The sequence below is a fragment of the Sminthopsis crassicaudata genome, chromosome 4 (genome assembly GCF_048593235.1).
Source record: "Sminthopsis crassicaudata isolate SCR6 chromosome 4, ASM4859323v1, whole genome shotgun sequence".
Classification (NCBI taxonomy): Eukaryota; Metazoa; Chordata; class Mammalia; order Dasyuromorphia; family Dasyuridae; genus Sminthopsis; species Sminthopsis crassicaudata.
The window spans coordinates 449158620-449185386 of record NC_133620.1 but is presented as its reverse complement, the minus strand read 5'-3'; the positions used below and the strand labels follow the sequence as shown (position 1 = coordinate 449185386).

Genomic DNA, 26767 nt, shown 5'->3' with positions numbered 1-26767 from the left:
TCAAGTTTTACTTGAAATTACTTTGCAAATGGTTTAACCATCTCTATTTTTAAATGGATCGTGAATTAGAATTACCTTCCCAATTTCCCCCTTAAATAAAAATGCCTTTATTAATCACTACTATGTGCCAGCCCTTTGATTTAGGCATTTCAGATAACTAAACGGGTTATACGGTTATAAAATTAATATTCAGAGACACTTTGTTAGATTACTTATGATTATAAATAAGTGTAATTCAAAGACGCATTGGAAAATTTTTATCAACAAAGGGAACATAAAGAAATTATCTATGACTGCAGTATTGTAACTGGGAAAAAAACACTAAAAAGCAGCTAAAATCTGAGTAATTGAAAAACCGTTGGTAATCCTAAAAAACAGTAATGAAACAAAATTACTATTAATTGAATAGTTGAGCTCTCTTTAACGTAGTAGTGTAAATCTTTGATTATTGTACTCATTTTCTGATCTTTTCTTCAGTGTCTTAAATATCTAAGTATCAAGTTAGTATATTGGCCTAATTAATGGCCACAAGAAAGCTTAGTTGGTACTTAGAAAAGAACTACTAATAATTTTGGGAGGCACAAGTCACTTTTAAACTTTGAATTAATAAACCAGGACAAGTAAATGACATCTGCTGGAATAGTGTCTTTTGAGACTGTAAATGAGCTTTCTCTGTACCTATGATTTTTTTAGTGTAGGGTATTAGCAGTGAAGAACAGCTTCTCCTCAAAGGAGCTTAGCACTTTACTTGAAACTTATAGTAGAAGGCTGCTTAAAGCTTCCACGAGTCATGGACCTAGACAGGATCATACATTCAACATGGATCAGACAAAGGACTTGAATCCTGGGCTCCTAGGAACAAGGGCAATCTATTTTTCTATGATTTCTCTGGTAGTTAAGAATAAGTATTTTCCCCCCAAATATTTCTCAAGACAATAAAAGGCTATAGGAAGACCAATAGTAAATTCTAGTAAAATTAGAGAACGTACTTTATGATCTAATAAAATAATAGAAATTAATAGCATTTTTTTTAACACAATTTTCTTAGGTTCCATTACATCACTGGTTATGTTATGTCATCTGGAAAACAGCATTGTCATCAGTATCTTGTGAAAGAATCGTATGTGATTGATACTTTTACCGATGAATAGCTTGGTTCCTAATACTCCATTCAAGTCATAGTCCCATAAATTGTTGTGATGTGGAAATGAGCTTGGGTTGTGAAGAGACGTGCCAGGAGAGTACAAGATCTGGCAATTCTATAAAAACTGTTAGCTTAAAGTACGTATGGCTTTAGCGGCATAGGTAATTTCAGAAAGGCTCATATCTACAAATGTGGCCCTTAAACCGTAGATCCATTTATTTATTTATTTATTGCTGGGGGTTTGGAGGAGAGAATGGGAATAGCAATTCAGGAGAATTATTAAGAAAATCTGGAGGAGGAGGCAAGGTATACCTTGGTAGAAGGAATAGCCATATCAGTGAAACAAAGAAAATAGGGCAAAAAGATACATTTAAACTGGCTTGGACAATTTTAATATCGAGAAAAACAATGTAGCTTTTTAAACTTTGATTAGTAAAGTATGCCAAAGAACTGTGGTTCTCAGCTTCTTTGAAAAAGTTTTTCAGTGGTAGCTAGGTGGGGCAGTGGCTAGAGCACTGGCCCTGAAGTCAGAAAGACCTGAATTCAAATATGACCCCAGACAGTCTTAACACTTACTAGCTGTGTGTCCCTGGGCAAGTCACTTAACCCCAACTGCCTGAGGGAGGGGGGGAAGTTTTTCAGGCAAGCATTTATTTTCTCTCTCCCTCCCATAGAAGAGCAAAATAGCACCTTAGAATATATGAATAGTCAAGCAATTGACCATATCCCAAATATGTGTGTCCCATTCTACATCTGATTTTTTGACTTTTATGTTACAGTTCAAATAAATCGACTAGGAAAATCGATTTGACTTCCAAGTTGAGTGATCTCAGCTTTTTGTACCATCAGTAAAAAATAAACTATATATCCCCAAATGTGAATTTCTTATACAAATCCTATATCATTGTGCCATTTAGTACTATTTTGCTAAAAAGTCCTTCACTCATAGAAAATAAAATTAATGCAGGGATGCTTGAAATTAGGTAACTCTGGAGTTATATTTTCAATTACCAGTACTTAGATGAATCTGTAAGTTTATCAATGAAGGTATTATGTGGTTCAAAAAAACTTTGTACCTTTTTATATATCTTTAAAAAAAATGTTTTAGTGGTGCAGGTTTTTTTTTTAATATCGTCACTTCCCAATGATTCCTGCTTCCTTCACAATCCTATAGAACTCTCGCTTCTAACAAATATAGTTAAACCTCATTCCATATCTGTTGACTGGTTGGGACATGCTTTGCCAGTTAGTCTCCAGAAATCATATTTGGTCTCACTACACTTACCAGAGTTCTGAAATCTTTATTTGATACTTTTAAAATGTTTTTGCTTACTCTATGGCCTTGGAGATGAATGAATAATAAAAAAAATTATGTTAAAGCTTCCTTTGCAAAGTACTATGTTTAATGTCTGGTATACAAATAGAAAAGCTAATTCCTGCTCTCAAAGTGCTTATATTCTGATAGGGAGAAGCAAAATGTAAAGAAGGCTTCTGTTTCAGTGCAGATGGAAAAGATCAATGGTCCCGAGGATGGAGCTGCAGCAAGGTGATGAGCCAGGCAGACCAAAGCCTGGTTGTGGAGCTGGAAAGCAATCCAGGTTGGCAAATGTATAAGGAGGAAATAATATGCCATGTCATTTTTTTAAAAATATTTGGATTGATAAAACCTTACTTTGCAGTGTCAAGGATTTTAATGGTGAGAAGTCTTTTCTGGGTCTTCAGTAAACATGACTGAGGCTAAAGGGCCTTATCTCCACAGGAGGGGCAATACTTACTGCAAGACAAACCGAGACAGGGGATGAATCTTTAGAGCTTGGAGTTCTGAGCTGCAATGGGCCATATTAAATTTGCATTAGCCAGTAAATGCATATTACTGGCACATAGTAGGTGCTAGATAACTATTTTTTGATTATTTCCTTGACAGTGTAGGAAGGTATATGTACCAGCTTGACTAAAGAAGTGGGGTAAACCAGCAGAGCAAAACCCCTGTACTTTCAGCAGTGGGATTGGAGTTGAGTAGTCCCTGAACTTCCAGTCTAGAGGACTCAGGTTTAGGAAACATAATTATATTCCTGGTGGATTCTGTAGAGTTGGAACACAATAATTTCTTTTTTTTTTTTCTTTTTATTTTATAATTATAAATTTTTTTAACAGTATATATGGATGAGTAATTTTTTTTTTATAACATTATCCCTTGTATTCATTTTTCCAAATTTTCCCCTCCCTCCCCTAGAAGACAGGCAGTCCCATACATTTTACATGTGTTACAGTATAGCCTAGATACAATATATGTGTGTAAATCCAATTTTCTTGTTGCACGTTAAGTATTAGATTCCGAAGGTATAAGTAACCTGGGTAGATAGACAGTAGTGCTAACAATTTACATTCAATTCCCAGTGTTCCTTCTCTGGGTGTAGTTGTTTCTGTCCATCATTGATCAACTGGAAGTGAGTTGGATCTTCTTTATGTTGAAGATATCCACTTCCATCGGAATACATCGGAACACAATAATTTCAAAAATATGTAAAACAACTACAAGTGGCTCATTAATATGCTATTGTTAGAACAATAAGAGCTGTCAGCTTCATGACAACAGAAGCTGTTCCTTCCCAGGGATTCCAGTAGTAGGACTATACTGGAAGCTACTATCAGTCAGAGTTTTTTAAATGGTTATAAATTTAGATTAATACTAACTTTTGTTTTCACATCAGCCACATTTTCTACCGCACCCCTTTCTCCACTCTTCAGTCCTCCAGATAGCCTCCTATAAAAGGTATTTTGGGGATTGGAACTTGATCTATGGTTTTACTGAGATTGGAAACTCCCAGGTAAGGAAATTCCCTCTACCAGTGTATATCAGAACCTTCCCTGAAACGCAGTTTTAGAATACCTAAGGTAATGTCAAACTCAAAATAGAAACAGCCAGCCATACCTAAGGATCCCTATGACCTAGAAAACCACATTTTAATGTCATCTATATTTTATTGCATTTTTGTTTCATTAAATATGTCCCAGTTACATTTTAATCTTGTTCTGAGACACTCCAGAGTACTGTGAGCAGGCTGTTTGGCACTTCTGGCCCAGAATAAAGAGAGATGAACTGGTTTGATGAGGAGCTAAACAGCCCAAAGGAGGAGATTAAATTCAGGTCTTTACATCAAGTACAGCTTCCTGTTAACCACAGCAGGGAGCCTAATTTCCTGTCACAGAAGCCACGGAGGAAAGTCAAGTATAAGACCAGAAAAGGAGGAAGGGAAGCAGGTTGTAAAGGTTTTTTTAAAAATAAAAAAGCTTAAAAAGGCAAAAAGAAGACAAATAATTAAAACACAATAATGATTAGAGAGCAACAGTTTTTATTATTTCAATATTTTCTGGAGCCTCACAAACATTAAAAATCCATAATGGGAATATACTTCATTTGTCGATCTGTAGTGTAATAGTACCTATGGCACAGCTTTCAAGGAGAGTGAATAGACTATTCTGATATCACTTTTTTAGATGATTACTAAAAAAAATAGAAGCCATCCAGGTATCTAAAAATTCCAACATCAACTAATCAGATTCCCTCAGTCTTTGACATGAAAAATCAAAAGATGGATAATTTGTGCAGTCTTAGAAGTGCTGCCGAGAATTGAGAATGTTCCTATGGAAAGGACTTTAGAGATGATCTAGTCTCACCCATTCTAATTTTACAAATGAGCATTTTGAGGGTCAGTGTGGAGTAGGGGAAAAACACTAGATTTGTGGGACTCGGCTGATCTGCGATTAGGTATCACCTCACCTGCTTAGACTTCAGCTCCCTGAGTTGCAAGCTGAGGGACAGGCTTAGAGAACCTCCCATGCCTTTTTCTTCTCCCAATATAGCTAGACCTGGGTCCTACCCTAAGTCCAGAGATGCTGCTCTGAATTGCTCAAGATCACCCAGCTGGCAGAAATGGGTCTCTGTCCCGGGCAGCCTCAGAACTTGCTTCTGCCCGAAAGCCTTCCTGGCTGGAGGTCAGCTCTAGCTGCAGAGAAGTAAAGAAGGTATGTGCTGGGCTGCTGGAGGACTGCTGGGGGGGAAGGTGGGGAATCCCAAGGCCTCTCCAAGAAGCGGTTAGGGGGCCAAGTCAGAAGGCCATCAACATAAAGCCAAAAGGTTAAAACTAGAGGCCATTGAGTCCAGCCCCCTTGTTTCATAGCAAGGGAAGCTGAGGGTACCTGCCCAGCTTCGCACAGGGAGAGTGTACAGGGCAGAATTTGAAGAGATTCTGGACTCCAAGTTCAGTACCGTGAGCAAGTCATTTTAAAAGCCTCTGCAGTGCTCCATCTTGCATGCAGGAAAAGCTTTATTAGTGAGGATTGAACACTAAGAGTTCATAAAAAGCCACTGCCTGAAGGAGAGAATCCCACAACTCTTCCTTCCTTTCTCCTCCATTGGTCTCCATTAGGTTTCTATAGCGCACCACACTTTCAGAGGGAAAGGACACACGGGACTCTGCTTTCAACGTAGAGTCTGAGAGAAACTGCTGCACCACAGCCATGCCACTAGTCCTCATAGTCCCAAGCATCAAATCAAAGTGTTTCCCCACCACATTCCGGCTCATGCTCAACACCCGATGGTGGCCATCATGAGCGAACGTTTTATTTAACAAGGAATACAGCATGGCCTCCACAATGTGGAAGTGTAATGTAACTGGAAACAGAGTTGTCTGCTGAAGAGAAAATGTTCTTTTTTCCAAAACATAGAAATCCGCTTCAGGAATTTCTGAAACTATTGAAGAAATCTAAAAGCAAGGAAGAGTCACAGAGAAGTCAACAATTATTGGTGAGTCACTTTTTCCCCTCAATACAGCATTATTTCCTAACAACATCTTGACTTTAGGAACTGTATATATATTTGATATAGAAAGACTAGATTATCCATCAGTGCTGTTTTAGTCTGTATTCTTTTTTAAAACTGGATTTTTATTCAGAATTAGATCTAGAAATGGTACATTTATAATCAGCCTAAATTTTTATAAGTGGATTTATAAAAGAAAAACACCATAGGAGCTACAAGTCTGGATCACCCTAGTTCTAACCCTGTCACTAACTAGCTCAAGAAAATATGGGCAAATCCCTGAGTTCTAGTCACCCCATGTCAACTGAACAAGATAATCATGGTTCTTGTGCCAGTCTAAAATGGCTATTTATCAGATGTTAATATATCAATATTTGTTGATTTCGATTTTCTTTCTTTTTCTCTTAGTGTTTTTAATTTTAATATTCTTTTTTTTTTTTTTTTTAATTCTGCTTTCTGAATTCTATTTTTTTTTTTTTTTTTTGGCTGAGGCAATAGGGGTTAAATGGACTTGTCTAGAGTCACACAGCCAGGAAGAGTTAATTGTCTGAGGCCACATTTGAACTCAGGTCCTCCTGATTTCAGGGCTGATGCTCTATCCACTATACCAAGTAGTTGCCCCTTGCTTTCAGAATTCTTTCCCTCCCTCTCATTCCTTGGTTACCTACCGAGAAGGCAAAAGGTGTTAGCAATTATAGATATGAAATCATGCAAAACATTTCCACGTGTTGTAAAAAAAAAAAAAAAAAAAAAAAAAAAAAAAGTAGGAAAAAATAAAGTGAAAACAATGCTTCAATCTGCACTTAGAATGATCAGTTTTTCTCATTGTCTCAAGACAATGTGTTGATCAGAATAGCTAAATCCTTCACAGTTGATTATCATTATAACATTGCTGTAACTGAGAGCAATGTTATGCTCACTTCATTTTGCATCAATTCATATAAATCTTCCCAGGTTTTTCCAGAATTATTCTCTTTATCAATTCTTACAACATAATAAATAGTATTCTCTCACATTTAAATACCACAATTGATTTAGCCAATCCCCAATTGATGAGCATCCCCTCAGTTTCCAATTCTTTGCCATCACAAAAAGTGCTACCATAAATATTTTTGTACAAAAAGATCCTTTTCCTTCTTTGCTCTCTGCAATACAGACTTTACAGTATATGTACACAGTATTGTTGGGTCAAAGGATATGCAGTTTTATAGTTCTTTGCCCATCATTCCAAATTCTTCTTCAGAATGGTTAGACATATTCATAGCTCCACTTACAGTGACTTAGTATTCGTATTTTTCTACATCCCCTCTAGCATTTATCAATTTCCTATCTTAATAAACAATCTAGTGTGAGGTGGTATTTCAGAGTTGTTTTAATTTGCCTCTTTAATAATGATTTAAGAGCTTTTTTCGTGTAATTGTTAATAGCTTCTTCTTCTGAAAACTGACTATTCCTAATCTTTGACCATTTGTTATTTGGGGAATGAATCATATTTTTATAAATTCGATTTAGTTTCCTATACATTTGATAAATGAGACCTTTATTAGCAAAACCTGCTGTAAAATTTTTTCCTCAGTTTTCTACCTTCTTTTTAATCTTGGCTACACTGGTTTTGTTTGTACAAAAAATGTTATTTATTTATTTTTGTTTATTTTCTCACTTAATAGTATTTTGTTTTTTCAATTACATGTAAAGATAGTTTTTAACATTCATTTATTTTATTATTATTATTTTTTTTATTATAGCTTTTTATTTACAAAACATATGCATGGGTAATTTTTCAACACTGACCCTTGCAAAACCTTCTGTTTCAACTTTTCCCCTTCTTCCCCCAACCCTTTCCCCTAGATAGCAGGTAATCCAATACATGTTGAACATGTTAAAATATATAACATTTTTGTAAGACTTTGTCTTCCAAAATTTTTGTCCCTCCTTCCTTCCCCATACCCTCCCTCAAGATAGTAAGCAATCTGATGATATGTTATACATTTTAAAAAACTTTTTGATTGAATGTAATCAAAATGATCTACTTCCTTTGATCCTCTCTATCTCATTTGAAATAGAGAATGATGCACCCTTATTCACAGATCTAAAAGGTAAAATTTTTTCCATGCTTTCCTAATTTCTTTTCTTTTTCTTTTTTTTTTAAATAAGAAAGATGGGACAAAACTCAGGATACTTGTGTCCTAATCCTAGTTTTGCCAGCTCCTAATTTACAGGCAAAGTCACTTGCTTCTAATGGTGACATGAAGAAATCACCACAAAGTGATTAGTAAGACTTATCTTGTCCACCTCCTCCAATCAGCAGGTACATTAAAGAAAAACATGGAGGTCCTTTCAAAAGTAAAGACATAGATAACATACCTGATTTGAAGTTTGGAAGATTTAGGAACATATCCCACCTCTGACTAACTGTGTGACCATAGCCAAATCAATTTACCTAAAATGGGATTTATTTTTCTCATCTGTAAAACAGAAATGACAGAATCTGCAGCTACTACCATCATCAGGATGCTGTGAGTTTAGACTAAATAATGTACATAAAGAGTACAATATACTTTAAAATCTTGTGTAAATATCGATTATCACAATATAAGATGGTGAGGATATTTTTAAAAATTTACAATTCTGTAATTTAGTAGTACTTTTTCCTGTGCCCACTTATAAAAACTTTAGTCCTTATTGAATTGTAAAATTGCTATTTCTAGAGTCAACTATGAATAGATTCCATCAATATTTTTTATGTTTCCAATGACATTTAGGTGAAGACAAACAAAAAAAATTGATGGAATCTAAGGACTGTACCATACTACGTTCTGTCCTATTCCTCCCTATATTATGAAGCCATAGCAAAGACAGCTTTGGGAGCTAAACTCTGGGAAAGTCAACTTACCGTTTCCAGATACACAGATGGTGTATTTGTTTCTTTCATCAACTTAAATTTATTTTTTTGTTGCCATCCAAGAACTGTTAGTCTCTTATCAAGATGAGCCCAGGCAATTTTTTCTTTGCCAAAAACAATAGACACAATACTATCAGCTTCCTAAAACAAATAAAAAATATGATTCAACTGCTAATATCCTTGAGGATTGTACATATTGTAAAAGATTCCCTTTATACAGATGTCATACCTGGATTACGTTCTAAATGTCTAGTCTTTTGTTACTCACAAATAATACAGTTAATATGCCAAGTATAAAAAGAAGCCATCACAACATTTTTAAGGCCTGAAAAGCACTCCAATGATCTTTAGAATACAGTCATGCCTTGCCTTCAGAGATGCACAACGGAAAGACACAAGACTGACATCCTTTCATTTCACTGTAGTAAGCCTTGGAATCGTATTCAGAAATAAAGGATGGGAACTAATTTTTCAATCCGTAGGAAGTAAAAGAACTAAATCTTGCTTTGGAAACAATACAAAAGTCCTACTGAGGAACGGAAGATATTTTAAAATTGTGATGTAAAAGAAAAGCTGCCTTTCTCATTTTTTTCTAACAGGTCTTGGGTGCTGATAGAATTAGTGGGTCCTGGCCTCTTTTAAGATCAGAACCTCTTTAATATCAAAACATTTCAAATGCCTACAAGTGATAGCAGATATCCTCACCTCTAAGGAACCAATTACTGAGAAGACGTAGAGAAACTAAAAGAAACCCTTATAAATTTATATTTTATTATCACAACTATATTTATGTATATTTGAAAACCATATACAAAAATGTGTAAGACATTGAGTCTACAGAAAGTCCATGGGCTTATTTTAGAAAGTCAGGCTGTTAGCCTGTTTTTGTTTGTTAGCAATATAGATAAACACAAGTCTTAATTTGCACAGACCTGCAGACCCTCTGCAGTAATAGCATAGCCATCAAGTTGGACACCACTGGGATAAATAATTCTTTAATGGTTTCTCTTTCAATGACTGTTCAGTGTCTTGCCTGCTAGATCAAGCTCAACTCCTGGACCTTCCCTATCCCACGCCCATTCTCTGGGAGGATAAAAGAGGGTGGCACTCGAGAGATAGAGACTCTCTACTCTGGACCAGAGATGGTGGCAACTGTCTGGAGACAAGGGCTCTCTACAGGAAGAAGAATCTGTCTGAGAGATTTGAGTTGACACAGCAGATCTCCTCCCAGAGAGCAATCGGCAATCTCTGGAGACAACAGAACCTAACACTTCCCAACCTGGTTCCAGCCTGCACCATTCTTCTGCCTTCATGCTCCTTTTCAGCGACAACCGTTCATCTCCTTTCTATCTCTGTGGTTTTGCCCAGGCTGTGGTTTATGTCTTCCTCACCTCTGCCTTTTAGAATCCCTAGCTATCAGCTAAAGCAACATCTCCTATAGGAAATTTGTTTTGATCTCTACACTTGCTAGTGGCCTCTCTCCTACGAATTACACTTTATGTATTTTATGTTTAATTTCTATACACAAGTTAACTTTGCACAAGTCATATCCTCTCTAGGCCTGTTTTTCTATCTGTAATACAAAGGGTTTAGTTTCTAAACTCTTTTTTGGCTTTAAATCTATGACCCTATGTTATATTTACTCTATTAGAATATAAACTTATTAAGGGCAGGAGGTTTCTTTTTTTTTTTTTTTTTTTCCTTTTATCCTTTAGCATTATTCAGTGCTCTGAAATATGGCCGTAATAAACTTTAGTTACTTAGTTTCTCAACACCCCTCTCATATACCTTGTCGCTTTGTTCCAGTCACATCCTTTGAATCCTCTATTTGCCATCCTTTAAACAAGCTATTTTTATTTCTCACTCCCTTTCCAAATCTTGTCCATGCTTCAAGATCGAGGAAGCTTTCCCTGATTAAATAAGCTCACGGTTCTGTCTTCACTTCCTGGCTCATTAATGACACTTAGTTTTTTAGTAGTCAGCATATATTGCTAATGAATAGTTTAATAGTTTATGGGTATATATTAAATGCTTATGTATAAATCTTGTATCTCCAAATAGATCAAAAGCTCTTGAGGAAAGGGACAAATTATTTATTTATTTATTTTTAATCACCCACCACATTGACATGGAAAAATTAAGACAGATTTTAAGAAACAGCATACCTGAAGCTTCTTTCTTTCTATTACTGGTTTAACAACCTTTCCTAATGACCGATTTTCTGGCATTATTTTCTCTTTTTTTTTCCTTTTTGATTCTGGCAGTAGAATTGAGTTACACACTTTCACTGTAATTTTAAACTGAAACAAAGGCACTTCCAATAAGCTTTTCAGGTCTTGAAAAGGTCCATGCTTTTCCCTGTGTTCTACAATGTTGACAGACTTCCTTCCTCGAAGAAATGCAAAAGTGGCAAGTTCATTCACAGATGCAGTATTGAGCACTTGCAAAATAGCTGATTTCTGTTCAGAAGAGTAGAGGTCTTCCAACTTTTTCCCAGTGTCCCTTAAGTTCTCATCTGATGAGGCTGAAGCAAAGTCTATTTTCTTCATTGGTGTTATGGATTTTCTCTGACAGCAGGAGAACAAAGGCTGGTACAGAGATGGATACTTTGCAACCTGAAAATATTTCCACTTTCCTAAAATGGGAAAAAATAATTGGAATCATAGGATCATATATTTAAAGCTAAAAGTATTAAGAGTATCAAATCCAGGAGTTCTTAACCCAGAGCCCGTGAATTTAGTTGTGATTTTAAAAAATATATATTTTGAATCATACTTCAAAATAACTCATTTCTTTTGTAATCTCATTTATTTTATTAAACATGACTCTGAGATTTCACCAGATTGCCATAGGGGTCCCTGACACACACAGAAAGGTCAAAAATTGGCCTCTTATTTTACGAATGATTAAAGACAAAACTGATTCACAGAGAAGTTCAGGAATTTGCCCAAAGTCGCCTAGTAATAACATTATAAATGGCAGGGCCAGACTTTGAGCCCTCTTAATCCAGATCTAGCACTCTTCCCACCAGATACTACTGTGGTGTGTAGTCCCCTGCCACAAGTTCCTCTCTCCTTTCTCACTAGGTGTAGGCCCTAAATCTTATTTCCTATCTAGTCATATGTTTATTTATGTGTGCATGGTAGGGAGGAGAATCTATTCAATTAAATCTGAATCCCTCTAAAGAGCTTTATCCTCAATGCAAAACAACCTTGGATTGGCCAAGTCTGCAAAAAGGACCTACAGAGACAGTGGAGCCAAGAGAGTGGATTAGTGGCACCCCTCCTCCCCCACCTTCCCCTCTAAATGACTAGAAACAATACCTCAAATCAAATTTTGGAACAGCAAAGCTAACAAAAGTTAGAGCAAGACATTTTTCAGACATTTTCAAGACAGTTTAAGAAAACTTTGTATAAATATGTATACATATATTGGGTTTAACATATACTGGATTACTTGCCATCTAGGGAAGGAGGGGAATTTGGAACACAAGATTTTGCAAGAATCTGTGTTGAAAAATGATCTATGCATATGTTTTGAAAATTAAAAGCTTTAATAAAAAAAATTAAAATTTTTTAAGAGTCTATGCATTGGGGTGGTAGTGGCAATAGAGGCAGCAGCAGTTGCTTTCCAAGTTCTTTCCAAATTCCAAGTTCCCAGAGATGATGAATGGACCAGATAACTGGTCAGAAAGAAAATACTGCAGACCCTCTGCTAGTACTGGGTGAAGCCAGTGCTGATTGGCAATCTATTGCCCATATGCAATTCTGGATCACAAATCCAGGCCAAAAAAAAAGTTGACACAAGAGAGCAGGGGCCCTAGTCACCATTCCAAAGCAATAAGGATCACTGGAACTTCTGATTACAGGCAATAAGAGGCCTTTCCTGCACAAAAACCAGAGTTCAAACCATATCATTCCCTGATCATACCACCCTCTAAGTACCAAAAACTTATAGATTTCTAGAACAAGCTGTGAAAACACCAGTATGAGAAAACATGGCTTGGTTCAATGTCTCCCTGCCCCAAAGTGATCAGAGCCCAACTTTAACATAAAGTTAAAAGTAAAAAAAAAAAAATTAGTCTGGAAAAATAAGCAAACAGGGGGCAGCTAGGTGGCACAGTGGATAGAGCATCAGCCTTGAATTCAGGAGGACCAGAGTTCAAATCTAGTCTCAGACACTTAACACTTCCTAGCTGTGTGACCCTGGGCAAGTCACTTAAACCCAGCCTCAGAAAAAAAAAAAAAAAAGAAAAGAAAGAAAGAAAGAAAGAAAAGAAAAATAAGCAAACAATAAAAAAAAAGAATCTGACTACAAAAAGCTATTATGGTGGCAAGGAAGACCAAAACACAAACTCAGAAGACTATCAATGTGAAAACAGCTACATAAAAAGCTTCAAAGAAAAAATACTAATTGGAAACAAACCCAACAAGGATTCCAAGAAGAGTTAAAGAAAAAAATAATAAAGCAAAGGAAAAATTGGGAAATGAATCAAGAATAATGCAAGAAAATTATGAAAAGAAAATTAACTATTTGGTAAAAGGTCCCCCCTTCTCCGAAATACTGAAGAAAGTAGCTTAAAATGCAGAATTGGCCAAATAGAAAAAGAGATATAAAAATTCACTTAAAGAAAAAAACCTCCTTAGAAAGCAGAACTTGCCAAATAGACAAAGAGTTATAAAAACTCACTAAAGAAAGTAATTCCTTAAAAATTAGAAATGGGCAAATGCAAGCTAATGATGAGACATCAGGAATAAAACAATAAAACAAAATCAAAAGAAAGTAAAAACAGAAAAAAAAAAAAAAAATGTGACATCTCATCAGAAAAACAACCAATCTGGAAAACAGATCCAAGAGAGAAAAAATTAAGAATAATTGAACTGCCTAAAAGACATGATCAAAGAAAAAGACTAGATATCATATTTCAAGAAATTATCAAGGAAAATTCCCTTGATGTTTTAGAACTAAAGAGTAAACTAGAAATGGAAGAATCTACCAATTACCTCCTGAAAGAGATCCCAAAATAAAAATTCCCAGAAATATAGCCAAATTTTTGAGCTGCCAGGTGAAAGAGAAAATATTTATCTGCCAGAAAGAAACAATTCAAATATCACAGAGCAACAGTCAAGATCACACAAGATTTAGGGGCTTTCATGTTCATCATATTCTAGAAGGCAAAGGAACGAGGATTACAACCAAGAATTACCTACTTTGCAAAACTGAGTATAATCCTTTAGAGGAAAAAATACTTAAAGAAATGGAAGACTTTCAGGCATTGCTGATTAAAAAAAAAAGACCAGAGCTGAAAAGAAAATTCAAACACAAGACTCAAGAAAAGCACTGAAAAGTAAATACAAAAGAATAATCATAAGGTCAATAAAATTAACTGTTTACATTCCTATTTGGGAAGATGACATAGGAACTTGCAAGTACTTTATCATTATTAGATCAGTCAACAAGAGTTTAAACATTAAAAGGGATAGTCAGGGAAACTACATGATGCTAAAAGATACCATATATAATGAAGAAATATAAAAAATTTTAACAGCAAATGCCTCTTGATAAAGTCCTCGTTTTTTAAATATGTGTGTGTGTGTATGCTGTGTCCAGAACTGAGTCGAATTTATAAAAATCAGAGCCATTCCCCAAATGATAAATGGTCCAATAAACAGGAAGTTTCAGAAAAAATCAAAAGTTATCAAGTCATATGAATAAAAAATTTAAACCACTATTGAATAAAGAAATACAAATTAAAACGTCTCTGAGGTACCTCTTCATAATTATTGCTGGAGGGGAGGAGAGGAAAATAGTACAGGAAGGTTAGAGGGAACTCCCCCGCCATTTTGGATTTGTAACCAAAAGACTCTACAACTTAATACCCACACCGCTTCTACGTCTGTATCCAAAGAGATGAAAGAAAAATGTACAAGAACATTTCTAGCAGCTCTTTTTTGTGGTAGCAAAGACCTGGAAATGTTAGGGCTGCCCATCCACTGAGCAGCGGCTGAACAAGCTGTGCTTTGTGATCATGACAGAATACTACTTACTCTAAGAAATGAGAGGGCAGGGGACCAGAAAAAGCATGACAAGGCCCCTAGGACCTGGGGCAGAACCAGGGGACCATCGGACCGCCAACAGCAGCCTCGAGTGAGGACCAATTGTGAGAGCCCCAGCGCTGAGCAATAACGCGCTGCAAGACGTTCCCGAGGTCTTAGGAGGAAAAAAATGCCGCCCAGTTCCAGAGAAAGAATTGGTGAAGTCCGAGGGCGAGCATTAGTACAGTTTTCTCACTTTATTTTCCTTGTTTTGCTTTTTAAATATGGCTAACACAAACGTTTTACGTGATTTCATACGTGCAATGGGAATATTGCGGGTCTTCTCAATGGGTGGGAAGGAGGGAAAGAATTTGGAATTCAATATTTATTGGAAAAATAAAGATAAAAATAAATAACAAATAGAAATGTTTGGGGGCGGGGAAGGGAGGGAAAGAGATAGGGGAGAGACGGGAGAAGAGGGGGAGAGGAAAGTCAGGAAAATGGGGGAGGGGAAGGGAATGGTTGGGGGGGGGAGGGAGCCTGCAAACACTCCACGTGGGGAGGGAAAGAGATGGGGAGGAAAGTCAGAAAAATGGGGGAGGGGAAGGGAATGGTGGGGAGCACAAAGGAAAGAAGAGAGAAGGGCGGAGAGGGAGGGGGAAGAAGGAGGCCAGAGGGGATGGAGAAGTGGAAGGAGGGACGGGAGAGGGTTGCCCTGTCGAGGCGAGAGCATTCATCGTCTGGGGGATGGAAGGGGATCCACGCCCCTCTCGCTCTCTAGGCCTGACGGCCGGCGGAGCACACAGTGCCTCAACAGGACGGACACAGCGTCGTCTGCAACGGGCTTAGGTTCTTCTTACCTCCCGGGAACAGGCGCAGGACGCCCGGGAAACTCATGTTGAAATCACCGCGTTTCCTACCACTGGTCCTGACTTCCGGCGGGATGGCGCATTTAAAGGGGGACTTCCGGCTCTAGAGCTCTGCACAAACGTTCCGGCCTGCGGTCCGGGTTCCGGGAGAGGAGCTGGGGAGGACTAGGCACTCTGGTGCACCCTGGCGGCCACTCTTGGGCAGGACAGGGGCGGGGCTTTCTCCCAGATCGGAAGCTACTTTGAGTAAAATGTTGTTTTAAGAACATCTAACCCCGCCATGGGTTTTTGCATGCATGCGTACATATACACCCCACCCCCACACTTACACGCGATACATGCATACACGTGTGTACACATATGTGTACATAAATGCATTGTATTTATTTACAAATTGTATATTTAATATCCAGAACATTACAGGAGTACACTAATACTTACACTACGTTAGATGTGATTCTATTATAAAACCCAAAATAGACACATTAAACATTTTAAAGGGTGAGATGTAGATGAAATATTATTTGAAATGTTTTACAAAAATCAAATAGAGTAAAACATAGACATTATCATTTATTTTAAAATCTAGTCAGCAGGGATCCTTTTGTTAGCAAACAGATCCAATCCCCCCTCAGCTTTCCTCCCCTTTTTCCTTGCGCATGACACCATTCATCTGAAAGGGGATTGGAGCAGTACCTCTAAGGTCCTTCCACACCTGCTAAGCCACCCTCGAGCCAGCTGCTAAAGAGATTTTCCTAAAGGAATCTGACTGTGGCTCTTTCCAATAAACTTCACTGGCTCCCTACTGGTTCTGAGACAAAATGTAATATCACTTTTTTTTTTTTTTTTTTTTTTTTTACTACATTTGATTTATTTTGTTAAATATTTCCCAAAGATACTTGAATCTGGTTGTGAGCGAACTCAGAAGCATCCCGGAATGCATGTGGCTCCGGGACTATATTTGGCAATTCTGCAGAGGTCTGAATGTGATGTAATCTTGAGGAGGATGAGTTTCACGTTGAAGAGGTTTCCAAGGAACATAATGATGGAATCCAGTCCAAGGGCACAGATAGTGGAAAATCAAGACCGTAATGTCCCTCAAGTCTTGCAGCGATCCCCAAACTTTATAAATAGGGGCCGGTTCCCTGTCCCTCAGACTGCTGGAGGGCCAGACGATAGTAAAAACAAAAGCTCCCGCTCTGTCTCCGCCCCGCAGCCCATTTGCCATAACCCGGGGGCCGCATAAACGTCCTCAGCGGGCACATGTGGCCCGCGGGCCGTAGTTTGAGAACCTTTAAACCAAGAGAACAAATGGAAAAAATTGTGTCCAGGAAGAGACGATGAGGACCTGAACTTGTGGGTAGTGTTTGGGTGAATGGAGAGAAAAGGAGGGAGAGTGGAAATGTGGTCTGAAATTGGTAAAGATGTAGAAACTGATTGACTATGAAAAGCAAGGGAAAGTGAAGAGTAATGGTGGGTTTGAGGTTGTGAGAGGCTGCAAGGGTGATAGTGCCTGAAAAAGTGATAGTGGCGTGGGTTTGGGTCTGGGGAGATAATGTCATGGTATCTGCACATCACAGGCCATCCACGTCTGCTCATCTTGTGGGACAGTCTGTGAGGCTTCGTTTTTACAGTTAAATAACTCCTTATCGCCATTTTCCCATGATGAGATCATGTATTTTGAAGAACAAATTCCCTTACAAAATGTTAACAGAACCTAGATTAAATTCCCATCCCTGCTTAGAAATTAGAGGTGACTGATCGTTAGTGGAAAAAGCAGAGAATCCTTGGATTTGATGGCAGGAATCAGTTGCAAATGCCAGATAATCATAATCATATTAAATCCATTGAGCTTGTAACACTGAAACTTTGGGGCTTTTGATTGTCTTATTACTTGAATTTTAGTGATGTGAATATATTTAACTCATTTCTTACCTAACCTTAATCACTAATTTAATCAATCAAACTGAGATGCACTAGAGACTTTGGCCTTTTTCCTAATCACTAATTTAATCAATCAAACTGAGATGCACTAGAGACTTTGGCCTTTTTCCTAAGGTCTCTATCACTATGTTCTCTATTGTTAACACAGACCTGCTAAGTGTGAGGTTCTGCCTTCATTCCTTGAACTCTCAATTGACCAGGATAATTTTTTATTTAATTCATAATGGAATTGAAATTTTCTTCCAAATCGTCAGAGTTGTTATCACTTTGGTTTTTGTTGTTGTTGTTGTTATTGTTGTTGTTGTTGTTTTTGTTATCACTTTGTTAAATACCTAGAGTTAGAGATAGGTAAAAAGGTAGAGTTCAGGATCTGGAGTCAGAAACACCTGAATTCAAATTTGACATTAGACATGTAAAATGGGGATATCCCAGGTTATATCCCAAGGTTATTGTGAGCTTAAAATAAGATAATATTTGTATAGATTTGTAATGACTTTGTATGATTTTACAAACCTTGCCCGGCTATCTAAAAGCTAGCTGTTAGTATTATCATGCTCTTCTACTTCTCTTGTTCTAAGTCTGCTCAGGATCTCTGGTATTTGAATTCAAGATATAGATTTAGTGATTAGTAAAATGTTATTGCATTTTAAGAAATTAAGAAAGAGACAGTTTCAGAGAAATCTTGAAACTGATGTGGAGTTAAATGAGCAGTATCTAGAAGAATTTATAGTTTAATATTAAGATTGTAAAAACAGGCAATTCCAGGAGACTTAAACTTTGAACAATAAAACAATCAGCCACAGTTCCTCAGGATTGATGAAGAATACTGCCCACCTTGTGACAGAGATATGATAAACTACTAGGCAACATAAGAAACAATGTTTGGATGAAGCCAGTGTGTTAATATAATATAATTCCTATCTTCCTTTCTTCTGTTCTTTCCTCCCTCCTCTTTTTTGTCCTTTCTTTATTTTCCTTTCCTTCTCCTAGTTCTCCTCCCTCTCTCCATTCTTCCTTCTCTTTCTCTTTTCCTTTCTTACTTATTTCCTTCCCTTTTTCTAATTTTCTTCCTTCATTTCTTTCCTTCTTTTCCATTTTTCTTTCTTCATTCCTGTCTTCCTATTCTTCTTTCTTTCCTTCATTTTTCTCTTCCTTTTTTCCTTCTTTTCTCTCTTCCTATCTTTCTTCTTTCCTCTCTTCTCTTTTCCCTCCTTTCTCTCTTTTTTCTTTTCCCTTGCTCCTCTTCCTTCTTTTCTTTCTTCCTTGCTTCTTTCTACCTTCTTTCTTCATTTCTTTCCTTCTCTTTTTCCTTTTTTCTTTCTTCATTCCTGCCTTTCTGCCCTTCTTTCTTTCCTTAATTTTCTTTCTTTTTTCCTTCTTTTCTCTTCCTTACTATCTCCTTCTTTTCTTTACTATCTTCTCTTTTTCTCCTTTCTCTCTTTTCCTTCCTTTTCTCTTGATCTTTTTCCTTCTCCTTCCTTCCTTTTTCCTTTCTTTCTCCTTCCTCCCTTCCTTTCTTCCTTTCCTCTTCCCTTCCATCTTCATTTCTCACAACACTATAGTTTTCCATTATATTTATATCTTACAATTTGTCACAGTGTTCTAATTTCACTATTGTAAGATCATGTCCAGCTCTATCCTTCTATGTTCTGAGGTATCTTTTTATCTTAAAATTCTATGAAGTTATTCTATCACTGCTCCCAATCCCAATCCTTTTATTTACACTTGTTCCACTTAGCTTTTTGTCTTATAAAATGTGAACATTCGCCCTAAATTAAGTAGCTGTTCGACATTCATTATTCAACTACTTGGAACTCTTCTACCTCTGTATCTATGACAGTGCCTGTTTCTTAGGAGGCAGCCTACCAGGGAGCAGGATCAGTCCTCCTGACTCTGTACCATGAGTTTTTTTTAAAAGTCTTAGGTGACAGCAATTGTTTTTAAAAAGTTATATTCAGGTCAATTCCAATAACCTTGTGATAGAGAAAGCCATCTACATCCAGAAAGAGGATCATGGGGACTGAATATGGATCACAGCATAGTATTTTCACCTTTTTTGTTGTTTCTTTGCTTGATTTTTTTTCTTTCTCATTTTTTTCCCTTTTTGATCTGATTTTTCTTGTGCAGCTTGATAAGTGAAGGAAAGAACTGCACATGTTTAACCTATATTGGATTACTTGCTGTCTGGAGTGGGAGGAAAGGGAGGGAGAAAAATTTAGAACACAAAGTTTTGCATGGGTGAATGTTGAAAATAAAAAGCTATTATTTAAAAATCTTATACTGAGATGAAGCTGGGTATTACTAAAGTTCATGAATTATGTTTAATGATAATAAAAACCATTCAAGTTCCTTTGTCAGGAATTCAAGAATCACCATAATCTGGCAGCATTTAACTTTTCCAGGTTTGTCTTTTGTTACTCATCTCCCTATTTTAGACAGTTTAGAAAATCCTCCATACCGGAACATGCTCCATATGCTCCCAGCCCATCTTTGTTTAGTATAGACTTTGAATAGCATAGACTATTCTTAAATTTCTAATACTCACCCACATTTCTCCATCTTTGCCCATCTATTAAACTCCAACTCAGAGGTTAACTTTTTCTTTAAAATTTTGTTTCCCTGCATATATTGGTTTATTTGCTGTCTAGGGGAGGGGGCAGAGAGAAGGGAGGGAGAAAAATTTGAAATGCAAGGTTTTGCAAGAGTGAATGTTGAAACTGTTTTGCATATATTTTGAAAATAAAAAGCTATTGTATAAAAAAGATTTTGTTTCCCTCCTCTCCAAAGTATACACTTTTTAAACTAATACACTTAGTTAATATGTAGCATTGTGTGTTACAATAATGCAAGTAAGCTTATTGAAAGCCAGTATTATTTTATTGTTGTCTTTATACTTCTAGAACTAAGCCTAATTGTCTTCTGGGCATGTAGTATAAACTTAAATGTTTGCTAGGAGGCTTATAAAAAGACAAGCAAATAAGCTGTTAATTGAAAGCAGTCTGAAAATATGCCAAAAAAGACACTAATAAGTTCATACTCTTTGATCCAGAGATAGATATAGTTCTCAGGAGTATGGATAAAATTAAAAAAAACACATAGATATCTAAATATTTATAGCAGCAATTTTTATAGTTGTAAAGAACTGGAAAGAAAATACGTGTCCATTGATTGGGAAATAATTAAACAAAGTGTGATATATGAGTAATAGTAACTATCTCATGGTTCTTCACACTTGTATATTGGATATCCTTCTTACTGATCCTTCCCTTTTTGGGAAGGATCTCCTTGTCTATTGCAAAAACCAGAATTTTCCTTGGAGTAGTTGGGGGTTTGCATGAGTAGGCAATGAATGTGAAAATGAAACCCTGATCCCCTGAGGAGAAGTCAGCTGAGTTCCTCAAATGATGAATATATACAACCCAGTGGCTGGGTACAGAGCAGGTGGGATTGAGTACACTGAGCCCATGTGAGGTGCAGTAGCAGTTGCCTCTGACTGTCATTCCAGTTAGAGAAATGGGAAGGTATATGTGAACTGATGCAAAATGAAGCAAGGAGCACCAGGAAATCCATATGCAAAACTATGACAATACAAATGGAAAGAACCAAAAAAATAAGCTGAATTTTGTATAATGATCAAATTTGGTATCAAAGGAGAAAGTACTTAATGCCCCTGCCATCTTTCTTGGCAGGAAAGTGGGATGATGGGAATGGAATATTGTATATTTTTCACTCTCTGAACTTGAAGAGGACCAATGACATCACAATGTTGGGTTCAAGATACAGTATGTTCATTTGTGGCTGATCTGTCCAATAAAAGTTCAAAAGGCTCTACCACACTCAGGCACAAATCATGTTTGAACATTTGAGATGGAGGTATCTCTAGATTTGCGCATCTTATTTTCCCTTTAAGTTACTGTGATTCTACTTTGCTCTTAGATCCCAGCACCTTCTTTGATGTAGCACATTATTCTCAGTGGACCTGGATCAGTGTCTCCTTTGTCTCACAATCAATATCAAAGTTTTTCAGAGATACTTTGAGAGTGCCTTTGTACCGCTTCTTCTGATTTTCATGTGAACATTGTTAGACTTCTCTGTAAATGGAATATTATTGTTCTATAAAAAATGGTGAATAAGCTGATTATAAAAAGGCCTGGAAAGATTTACATGAACTGATATTGAGGGAAACAAGCAGAACCAAGAATACATTGTACACAATAACAGCGTGAATGTGCAATGATCAAGTATGAAAGGTTTGGTTCTTCTCAGTATTTCAGTGATCCAAAGAGATCCCAATAAACTTTGCCTAGAAAGTGCCATCTGTATGCAGAAAAAGGACTATGGAGATTGAATGTCAATCAACACATGCTATGTTTACTTCTTTTTTCTGTTTTTTTCCCTCTCTCATGGTTTTTCCCATTTGATCTGATTTTACTCTCCCAACATAATTCATAAAACAATGTGTATTAAAAATAAATAAACTAGAAAAGGAAAGAAAATTATGAGCATCAATAAAATTTTAAGAAAAAGGATCCACCATGATCATGAGAGATGGCCAAATCACCATTGTTTTATTAATCACTGACTAGCTATAATTGATAAAAATGATTAATAACATAGAAAAAAGAATTCTCTATAAAACAGTTTTTTAGATAAACATACATTTGACATTCCAACAACATGATCAGCCCATCAGAGTTGTGGTCTTGGTAGAAGTGTTTGAATATTTGGCATTTTAGTGCAAGGAAGACCTCATCTTATCTTGCCAGGTGATCTTCAGAATTTTCCCAAGACAATTGAAATGGAAGCAGATCAATTTTCTGGCATGGTGCAGGTTTCACAGGCATATAACTATGAATTCAGTACAATGGCTCCCATAGATATTTGGTAGATAGTCTAATACCTCTTCTCTCTGACACTTTCAAAAACCTCCCAAATATTGAGCTAGCTCTGGCAATTTGTGTGTCAACCTCACCATCTATGTGGACATCCCTGAAAAATATCCTGTCAATGCAAGTGACCTTATCCACAGCAATCACAATTTCTCCACTTGTTGTAACCAATGGTTTCATGTTTGGATAGTAAAGGGGGAATCTGTGTTTTCTTGGTGTTGATTATCATCCAAAATTAGCACAAGCAGTAGAGAATCAATCCATCCTCTTGCATCTCAGAGGTAGCAGTAAGTACAAAAAGTTAAATACAAAAATAACAAAACTCTCTTTCAACTTGATGATATAATAGGATGAAGGCTTTGGTTTGGAGGCATTTGAGTGACACTCTCTCATAGTGAGTAGGCAGTCCAATTAGCAATCTAAGATGCAGATCATTACGGGCATTACCAAAATTGTTGGCTGGGAGACCATTACTAGACCTTTGCTCTAAAGAGGAGAAAGAAAGAAGAAAAGATGCTGCATGTAGGAAAACATTTTTACTCAGCTCTTTTTTTTTGTGGTGACAAAGAACTGGAAACTAAGGCAATGTCCATCTACTGGGAAATGGCTGAACAAGTTGTGACATGTGAATATAATTAAGTGCTACTGTGCTATAATAAATATTGAAAGAGACAATTTCAGAGAAACCTAGGAAGATTTGTGTGATGCGGAGTCAAGAGATTTAAATCAGGACAATTTGTACTATAATGACATTATAAAAGTGAACATCTTTGAAAGACTTAAGAATGTTGATCAATACAATGTTCAAATTTGATTTGAGAGAAATAATGAAGTCTCTCTCTCTGTTTGTCTCTCTCTCTCTCTCTCTCTCTCTCTCTGTCCCTGTTTCTATCTTGTCTCAGTTTCTGTCTCCTCCTTTTCCATCTTCTTCCTCCTCTCTCCCTAAGACAAAAATCTGATATTCTTCCCGTCTCTTCTTCCCCCCTGACTATCTTTCTCTCTCTGGCTCTCTGTCTCTGTCTCTCTGTCTCTGTCTTTCTGTCTCTCTGTCTCTCTGTCTCTGTCTCTCTCTGTCTCTGTCTCTCTCTGTGTTTCTGTCTGTGTCTCTCTGTCTCTCTGTCTCTCTCTCTGTGTTTCTGTCTGTGTCTCTCTGTCTCTCTCTCTCTCTGTGTCTCTCTCTCTGTGTCTCTCTGTCTGTCTGTCTGTCTGTCTGTCTGTCTCTCTCTCTCTCTCTCTCTCTCTCTCTCTCTCTCTCTCTCTCTCTTCCTCTCTCTCTCTCTCTCTCTCTCCTTCTTCTCTGTCTCTGTTTCTCTCCTTTAGTCTCTTCAAGACTTCTTCTTTTCTTCTTTAGAAGTATAGCAATTTTGGTGGTGGACAGTAGGAGGGAGAACGTTTTTCCTTTTATCCCTCCAGGACCAAATAATGATAACTTGTATAGAAGAACAAAGCATGAATGGACATACACTTGCACGTAATCTGGCAATACTTCTAAAACCCAAGTTCAGAGTTAGAAGAGATGGGGAGGGGATTTTGAATTCCCTAAAAAGAAAACCTGATCCTATCTAGAATCTAGCTTTCTAGTCCAAATGGAGAGATTTTCTCAGGCAGTACCCCATGGATAATTCCAAGGTTGAGTTTCCGAGTTGGAAAGAGAAAGAAGATAATTCCCTGCTGCAATATTTTTGGAGAATAAGAATCTTGGAGAACAAAACCCTATAGCTTTTGCACATACTACTTGGAGATCAAAAGCAAAAATTTACTCAAACATTTACAGGGATAGTTTGTCTATCAGTACCCCAACATATGGTCTATCTTCTGGCAGGGGATCCAAAGCACAAGAAAGTAATAGAAGTCTTGTGGATACTGTGTAGGACTTTTAAGGAAAGAGTGACTCACCAGAATGTCAAAGGGTTGTCCTAATATCATGCCTCAGGTCTGCTCCCTTTCTAAGAAAGCTGATGGGTATTTTGAGTAATTTATTTGTTTTCTAGGCTTAATGGGTTCCTATGAATTCTATATATCTTTTGTACTTTCTGTGAATTGAAATAAAAGCTGCCTTATACTTCACATATCAAACCTTAAATGCTTATATAGGACTTTGCCCATATTTAGAGAAATTTAGATTCAAGCTACATAGAGTGTACTTTGTTGGAGCAATTCCAAGTGACACAACTAGTCAAAGAAAGAAACCGACTCTCTTGAGGTAAGCCCCTAAATCAAACCTAATCTATGTGATGTTTTTCTTTTGGTGTAGTATGAGGGACAGTTAGGCAAATTAAATGCCACAGGGAATAAGAGGGCTGTGCCTGGAGTCAGGAAGACTCATCTTGTTGAACTCAAATCTGGTCTCAGACACTGACTATGTGACCTTGACCAAGTCACTTTACCCTGTTTGCCTCAGTTTTCTCATCTGTAATATGAATTGGAAAATGAACTGCCTGTGAAATGATCCAACCATTCTGGAGAGCAATTTGGAGCTATGCCCAAAGAGCTATTAAATTGTGCATACCCTTTGATTCAACAGTGCCATTACTGAGTCTGTATCCCAAAAAAATCATAAAGAAGAGAAAAGGACCCACATGTGCAAAAATGTTTCAAAGTAGCAACTCTTTTATGGTGACAAAGAATTGGAAAATGAGTAGATACCCATCCATTGGGGGATAGCTGAATAAGTTATGGTATATGAAAGTAATGGAATATTATTATTCTATAAAAATGAGAAACAAACTGATTTTAGCAAGGTCTGGAAAGATTTACATGAACTGATGCTGAAAGAAACAAGCATACTCGGGAATACATTGTACACAGCAAGATTGTGTGATGATCAACTATGAAAGTGTTGGCTCTTTTCAGCAGTTTATAATCCAAGGCAATCTCAGTAAATACTGGATGGAAAACACCATCTGCATGCAGAGAGAGAACTATAGAGATTTAATGTAAATCCTCACATGCTATGTTCAATTTTTTTTCTTCTGTTTTTTTTTTTCCTTGTGGTTTTCCCTTCTGTTCTGATTTTTCTTTTCCAACGTGAGTCCTAAGGAAATGTATTTTTTTTAAATGAATGTACATGTATAACAAAATTTTAAGTGAGAAAAAATTAAAACAAACAAAAAAGGAATATGAATTGCTAAGAAAACCCCTTAAATCAGACATGTCTGAAAAACAACTGAGAACAGTAGCTGCTTGAGAATAGAATGAACTGCCAAGAAAACTCCAAAAGTCACAGATGTCTGGAAAAAATGTGGAGAACTACTGTTACTTGAGAACAAGAACAGTTTCTCTCTCTCTCTCTCTCTCTCTCTCTCTCTCTCTCTCTCTCTCTCTCTCTCTCTCTCTCTCTCTGTTTTTTGTTTTTGTGGTGTGTGTATGTTTGTGTGGGCCAATCCTGGGTTAAGTGACTTGCTCACACAGCTAGAAAGTCTCTTAAGTCGAGGTCAAATTTGAACTCAGGTTTTTCTGAATTCAAGTCCAAGGCTCTAACCACTACACTATCTAGCTACCCTAATAGTGAATGTTTTTGCATCCCTATCAGCTACCAAAGTACCTTTCAGATTAGTAGATATCTCCAGTTTTTTAATTCAACTGAATTGAGCTAATTATCCTCACTGGTTAGAGCACTGAGTTCTTGAACCTTTTATGATTATGAAACGATCCACTTAGCTTTACACAGAGCGAAAAGAATTGCTGGCTGATCATATGGAGAACTGGATGGTTCAGCAAAGTTGGCTCAGGCCACCAAGACAAGCATCCAGAGCTGGTATTGATACACAAAAATAGATTTTCTTTCTTTTTCTTTCCTTCTTTCCTTCTTCCTTTTTCTTTCCTTCTTTCCTTCCTTTCCTTCCTTTCCTTTCCTTCCTTCCTTCCTTCCTTCCTTCCTTCCTTCCTTCCTCCCTCCCTCCCTCCCTCCCTCCCTCCCTTCTTCTTCTTTCTTTCTTTCTTTCTTTCTTTCTTTCTTTCTTTCTTTCTTTCTTTCTTTCTTTCTTTCTTTCTTTCTTTCTTTCTTCCTTTCTTTCTTTCTTTCTTCCTTTCTTTCTTTCTTTCTTTCATTTTTGTTTTTTGTTTTTGTTTTGTTTTGTTTTGCTTTTTACCACCAGGGATCTCTATCTTCTCTTCCTTCCCTTATACCTCTTATGAAGTTTCCTAGCTCAAAACTCAACTT

The 26767-nt window shown here is 37.0% G+C and overlaps 1 protein-coding gene across 1 annotated transcript; it reads right to left on the bottom strand.

The window, feature by feature from the left end:
- Window positions 1–4481: 4481 nt before the first annotated feature.
- On the bottom strand, window positions 4482–15865 carry TEFM (transcription elongation factor, mitochondrial). Its single transcript, XM_074263627.1, has 4 exons — window positions 15764–15865; window positions 11034–11503; window positions 8860–9009; window positions 4482–5910 (listed from the first exon to the last, which is right to left on the bottom strand). The coding sequence occupies exons 1-4, from the start codon at window positions 15798–15800 to the stop codon at window positions 5476–5478; spliced, it is 1092 nt and encodes a 363-aa protein (XP_074119728.1). The 5' UTR covers window positions 15801–15865; the 3' UTR covers window positions 4482–5475.
- Window positions 15866–26767: the final 10902 nt, after the last annotated feature.

Bases quoted from the DNA above. Each gene is read 5' to 3' on its own strand.
- TEFM (XM_074263627.1), bottom strand. From the start codon at position 15,800: ATGAGTTTCCCGGGCGTCCTGCGCCTGTTCCCGGGAG. The intron at 11,504-15,763 runs GTAAGAAGAACC...TTCCCATTTTAG, and splicing joins CCTGCGCCTGTTCCCGGGAG to GAAAGTGGAAATATTTTCAG. The intron at 9,010-11,033 runs GTATGCTGTTTC...TATTTGTTTTAG, and splicing joins TAGAAAGAAAGAAGCTTCAG to GAAGCTGATAGTATTGTGTC.